The sequence below is a fragment of the Otolemur garnettii genome, unplaced genomic scaffold, assembly GCF_000181295.1.
Source record: "Otolemur garnettii isolate 467f Iridium unplaced genomic scaffold, OtoGar3 scaffold00086, whole genome shotgun sequence".
NCBI lineage: Eukaryota > Metazoa > Chordata > Mammalia > Primates > Galagidae > Otolemur > Otolemur garnettii.
The window spans coordinates 5,757,863-5,764,017 of record NW_003852481.1 but is presented as its reverse complement, the minus strand read 5'-3'; the positions used below and the strand labels follow the sequence as shown (position 1 = coordinate 5,764,017).

The 6,155-nt window shown below is 55.3% G+C and overlaps 1 protein-coding gene across 3 annotated transcripts in view; it reads right to left on the bottom strand.

Annotated features, from left to right (window-relative positions):
- The window catches only part of HTR3A (5-hydroxytryptamine receptor 3A), a 13,753-nt gene extending 8,280 nt beyond the window's left edge, over nucleotides 1-5,473 (bottom strand). For 2 of the 3 annotated variants that reach the window (XM_012808150.2, XM_012808152.2), the window contains exons 1-4: nucleotides 5,401-5,473; nucleotides 3,082-3,233; nucleotides 2,200-2,244; nucleotides 239-348 (exon numbers count right to left, since the gene is read on the bottom strand). In XM_012808150.2, the coding sequence (XP_012663604.1) occupies nucleotides 239-348; nucleotides 2,200-2,244; nucleotides 3,082-3,233; nucleotides 5,401-5,467 (374 nt within the window). In that variant the 5' untranslated portion in view covers nucleotides 5,468-5,473. Of the gene's footprint in view, nucleotides 1-238; nucleotides 349-2,199; nucleotides 2,245-3,081; nucleotides 3,249-5,400 lie in introns of all 3 variants that reach the window. The other variant, XM_012808151.1, reaches the window with a different exon arrangement.
- Nucleotides 5,474-6,155: the final 682 nt, after the last annotated feature.

Here is a 6,155-nt window from a genome sequence, read left to right as displayed (position 1 = left end):
ACAGCGCGGCACCTGTGGCTCAAAGGAGCAGGGCTCCAGCCCCATATACCGGAGGTGGCAGGTTCAAACCCAGCCTCGGCCAAAAACTGCAACAACAACAACAACAAAAAAGACAAAGACAAAGGGTCATGTGGGCTCCAGCTAACTGTACCTCCAGTCTACAGCTCTGGGTGGGACATTTCAAAGCAGCAGCAGCGATCTGGTCCCCAGCCCCTAAGCATCTGATGACAATACTTACAACTCGTTGATGAGAATGTCCGGGACCCAGATGCTGTCGGTGGGGATGGACAGCTTGGAGATATTGTCAAAGTCCTTGGGGTTCCACTGGAGAAACTCATCAGTCCAGTGCTAGGGGAGGAGCGGGGAGGGGGGGTCACAGGCAGCCCTCTCCATCTTGGGGGAGGGATACCCAATACTCAAGCAGACTTCACCCTTGGAGCCCAGACAGCAGGCAGGAACTCTGCAGGGGAAAGCTGGGTGTGGTGGCACCCAAGTCCTTCAGCAGCCTTAGTAGGCACCCACCTCTGCACTCCTGCTCCCCCCCACAGACAGCAACGTGCTCTCGCGGCCTCTCCAGGGAAGCCCCTCAGCCATTTCTAATGCTATGGGTCCCCTTTTCACTCTCTGAGGGATCTCTGATGAATAGCTTCTTGGGTCTTGGCCTGGACCTGTGTAAATGGGATTAATCCCACTTCACAGGGTAGAAGTGGCTATTAAGTTGTGATCCATGGATTCTCCACTCATATGCCTTCCTGGCTGGTCTAAAATGCGAATTTTACCATGTCACGCTTGTGCTTCAAATTCTCCAGTCATACCCCATTGGCCTTCAGATAAAGTTAAACCTCAAGGCCAACAAAGGCCTCCATAACGTGGCCTCTACCTGTCTTTCTAGTCTCATGTTTTGATCACACCTGTCTGTGAATTCTGCACATCCAGAATGCAAAACTGCTGAAACCTCCACATCTCCATGCACTCTGCTCCCTCTCCTGTACGGAAATCCCTGTCTTCTTACCAAGGCAAGCCCCCCTCATCCTTCCAGACTTAGCCAGGGCATCTGTCTGCTCCGCTTCCAGCACACCTCCTGCGACCCCCACGCCTCCTCTGTGCTCCGTGGTAAGCACCCTGCCTTTGTCACACGGGAGGGGCTGCGTTGTTGTATTCAATTATCTATGGCTTCCAGGAGTCCGTGAGCTCATCGTGGGCAGGGTCTGAGTCTAGTTTGTGTCTCTAATTTTAGTCCCTAAGCACAGCTGCTGGTACACAGTAGGTGGACATTCCTTCACTGCTGACTGCAAATACCTGAGGCCCAGAGGTAGGACCCAGGCCAGATGTCCCAGGGACAGGAACTCCTATTCTCACTTGGGTCCTCTTGCCCGAGGCAGGGTGTGCCTCTGCCAGGCTGAAGTGGAGCAGTGTCTAAGGGGGCAGCATCTGGCTTCTTCCTCCAGCCTACTCCCTGTCCCGGGAACTAGTGGTGATGGTGGTAGAGCGTGCCCATGAGCGGTGAGGAGGGATTTAATAGACACCCACACACCCCGCAGAGCCACTCTGGGCCTGACCTCATGAGCCATCCTCACCCTCCTGCACCCCTCTCTTTGGCTACTCTAGCCTCCCTCTGCTCTGACTTCTTCCCCCAATCCCACCGGCTGCCAAAGCAGGGCCTCCTGTGGGCAGCAGCCTCCCCTCCCCTGCCAAGAACCTCAGAGTCTGCGCACCAGCGCCGGCCCCAGCCTGCCCATTAGAAGCTGGGAGGGAGGAGAAATGGCTGAGGATGCGAGGGCGAAGTAGCTGGAACGACCCATCCTGTTGCAATCACTCAATTTGGGTGTTGTCCAAATTTGCCTTAATAGAAGGAAGAACTGTCCGGCAGTTAGAGCTGTTTGAAAGGGAAGTGGCTGCCTTGAGGGTCCCCAGCACGGGAGGTGCTCCTTTAACAGAGAGAGGTCGGGGGTCCAATGGGCATTTCTTTGGGATACTGTAAAGAACTTCAAAACTGGAGTGGTAAGCTCCCTTCCACTCCCAGTCCTGAGATGGGAAGATTCGGGACTCTGGATCTTCCGCTGAGGGTGCCTCTGAACCTCTCCCCTTGCCTTCCTCAGCAAGACAGGCCCACTGAGATTCTGGGCTTCTTCTGGTGGAGGAATCCTTGGGAGAGAAGAAGCCCCCTCCCAGGAGGCAGGGCAGGGGCGGGCTGCTCACCTGCCGGTACCAGATGTAAGTGGTCAGGACCTGGTTCTTCTCATCCTGGGAAAGGAAACTGAGCTCAGATTTCCGGTCCTGCAGGCTGGCACCTCCCCACCACCACCACCACACACACATGCCACCCCGGGAAAGGAGCTGCTTCCTAGTGCTTCTGCTTCCTTGGGGGGGGGGGGCGGTGAGTAAAGAAAAGGATGCAGGGTGGGGGAGTGGATGAGCTGGAGCTGCCTAGCCAGCCAGGAAATGCTGAGCTTTTACTCGGAAAGAGATAAGATTATTTCTTTTTCAACCTCAAAACTATATTATATATATTATTCACACACACACATGTATGTGTGTAGCCTGCCTTGGTTTGAAATCGAGAGGTACAAAGACAGACAGAGGGGAACTTCCTCACTCTCCCCCCCCCCAGTTCCCAGCCCCACCAGAACGAGTTTATTACATTCATTTCCAGAGATGTTCTAAGGGCGGCAACTTGGTTCTGTATCAAGGCAGCTATGAAGACTGGGAGATCAGGCTCACCCTCTCCTCCCCAGCACGGTGCCACTGCATCTCTGTGTCACTGTCACCTTCTTCTTTGATTAAGTGATCTCTAGGTTGATTCTTCCACAACTATTTAACTACGCCTGCCATGGACCAGTAAGGGACTGGATAGGGCTGTCTGAATCTGACATAAGCAGGTGACCCTGGGGGACTCCGGGGTTCTGGGTGGGCAGCTATGGAGATAGTGCAATGCCTTGTTAGCCGCGGAGCCAGAACACTGTTACTGTGGGTTCTCAAAGGACCGCTCTGCTTCTCAGGGGGTGACTTGGCCTCACATGGCCTGCTTTTCCCTTGAAAGTCTCCCGCATGAGAGGGGACGGCCTGGAGCTGAGTGCTCACCACACTGAGGATGGCGTAGACAATGACATCGATGGCCACGGTCGTTGGCTTCCTCCAGTCCCACACGGGCCGCACGCCCTTCTTGTAGTTGGCCAGGAGGTGATCCGACAGCCTCAGAAGAGTGGGCTTGGTGGTGTTCCTGCCCTGCTGGGCTCCCCTGCGCCTGGCTGGGAAGGAGAGCAGTTCAGTGTGGACACCAGAGCCCTAAGTCTTCCCCTAGTTCCCTTGTCCTGCCTGCAAGCTATGAAAAGGAATGCGTCCCCACTGTCCCCCCTTACAAATCCCCAGATACTCCACAGACTCAAATTCTTACCACTAGAGCACTTTGTGGAGATTTCTACTAAAGCTCAAGTGGATTGTCTCCTAGATGGGAGCTATGCGCCCGTTTACATCAGAGCAGGGATTTGGCATGTAACAGAAGGTACGGAGACAACGGGAGCTTTGAAGGAGGCTGAGTGCTGAGAAAAGTAGGGGGCAGGTGGGTCTGTGAGGCCCCAGGTGAGGGGTCCCAGGGAGCAAAAGGGAAGCTGGCTGCTGGGGAGTGATATGGAAAGCAACAGGGACACAGGTGTGACACCCCTCCCACCCACCTAGGGCACAGTTTCCAAGCTCAATAGTCTGCATCAGGGTTGCCTTCAGCTGAGGTCAGATCTCAACATCTGTACAGATCACGAGCTCCTTCTACACCCCAGCCCACAGCTGGGGAAGAAATAAGGAAGGGTGGGCATCCAGAAAAAAAAAAAATTCCCTTTCTCTCCTGCAAAAGCCACCCTAAAGGATCCCCTCCCTGCTCCCTCCATCCACATGGGAGCTGCAGGGAAGGGTCTGCCAGAGGGCTGCTATGCATTCAACAGGGTTAAGAAGAAGATGGGGGCAGGAATGGAGGGAGCAAAGAGAAACCAAATTCTCCCAGGGCAGGAGGCCTGCAGGCCCACAGCAGTGATGAGAAAGCCAACACCTCGTCGTCCTCGTCTATGCAGATTTCGTGGGCAATGTAGTTTTCCTACTGGAGACAGTAGGGGCCCTTTGTGAAGGGAAGCATGAAATATGAGTGGGGAAGTGGGTGCAAACCTGGGGACCATGGTACAGATGGCTAAGAGGTGATGGGCCTGGCAGGGCAGACCTGCTGCCAACAGGCCTGGCTCTCAGTGAGCAAGGCTGCACCCTCTCTTGTTGTGTGTGCAGACACACAGCGCAGCAAGGCTTCAGAATCCCTCTCCCTTCTCTCCCCCCATCCCACACAAGGCTTAGGCTTCCTTTAGGAAAGAAAAGAGCAGAGAGAGATGGAAGGCAAGAGGCCGTTTTCTTAAGTGTCTCCTTTGGAATAACATCAGTTAACATTTACAGATAAGAATCCCCAAGGCTCAGAAGGGGGAGTACTGCACCCTACGAGTGGACAAAGTGAGGTTCAAATCCAGATCCATGTGTTTCTTTATATCAACGACAGCCAGAATCCTCCTGCCTGGGACTCCGACCAGTGTGGGGAGAGCCGGACTGATCCCTTCAGGCCTCAAAGCAAAGGACTGTTGCTGGGAGGTCCAGAGCTGCTCCCCAGCCAAGGAAGCCCTGGGCACGTCATCACTACAGCTTGTGTTTGTCTAACCCACGCAGCATCCCCAAATGACGGTGCGTCTTGTCTACAGCCCTGCACATCTGTCCAGCCCCTGGGCGGCATCCTTCTCATCGTGCCGCAGCCCAGCTCTGTAGGGAGAGAACCCTTCCGAAGGAGAAAGGAATCCCATCTGCAGCAAATAGAGATGGATTCTTGTATTCAGGGAGTCAGGAAAGGATGGGGGGAAGGAAGCCAGAGAGAAGTCTGGTATTACTGGATTTTAAGTTCGGGAGGGGAACTTGAAGAAACACAGGCCCAGAGAACCCATGCAACAAAGCCAGCAAAGTCGAGGCAAGCCGATTAGATTAGTTCTGCTCCCTGCTCTGATGCGAAAAAGCTGTGGGAATTGCTCCCCCTCTCTGGAGCAGGCATCCCATATACAACAGGAAGGGGGAGACCAAAGGAGTTCCCTTGTAGCCGCCACTCACTGAGTTTAGGGGCAGGGCAAAGAGGACAGAAGCCTTCTCTCGGTTTCTCTGAACCCCTTCTTTGAAACCCTAGGCTGCTCCCCTGCTCTTGCCCTGGGGTTCGAGTCTCCCACTCTCTAGCTCAGGATGCTCTTAGCTCCTACCGGCTAGGACAGCTGACCTTCCTGCGGCTGGTGCATCATCCCGACACTCCTTACCTCACCCCTCTGAAGACTGAGGCATCCCCTACCCCACCTGCAGAGGGCCAGCCAGGTCCTGCTGCTTCCCGAAGCTGCTTACCTTCTCCCTGAGCCAGCAGTGTGGGGAGGAGCAGGGTGAGCAGCGCCCGGGGGGCCCACAGCAGCATGGCGAGCTTCCCACGTGGGAGTGCCTCCGAGTGGCTGCTCAGAGCCAGCCCCACCAAGGGCCAGCCTGCCTGCCTTCTGCCAACCTCATGTCCCAACCAGCCCGCCTGCCTCTCCTGGTCGCTGCCTGCACCTTCTGAGGCTGCAGCCTCACGCTGCCCGGGCCACCAGGGTTGGGGAGCTGCCAAGTTTTCCAGCAATCAGACTTTGAGCTGGATCAGGTTTCAGGCGGGAGGGTAAGGGAGGGAGCTCGCCCTGGCTGATGTCATCTGCTGGGAGCTCGGTCCACCCATTCAGCCAGGTGGCATGGCCATGGGTCCCATGAGAGTGACTTGGGGACAGGGGCTCCAAGAGCCTGTGGAGCAAGGGTGCAGCTGGGAGGTCCCAGGCTGCTGCTTTCACTTCTGTCCCTTGGCAGGTGTGTTTCAGTGGCTCTGGGGTGAGTCAGGCAGGAGCCGAGGGCCATTCTCTTACTTTTCAGGATAACACAGTGCTCCCAGCCAGCAGGTCACTGGAAACCACTGCAGAAGTAGGAACTGTAGCTGAGGTCACCACAGGTCTGCCTTTTAATTCATCTAAGTAGTCATACTTAACAGTAAAATGTATATTTAAGGCTCGGCGCCTATAGCTCAACCGGCTAAGGCGCCAGCCACGTACACCTAAGGTGGCGGGTTCCAATCCTCAGCCTGG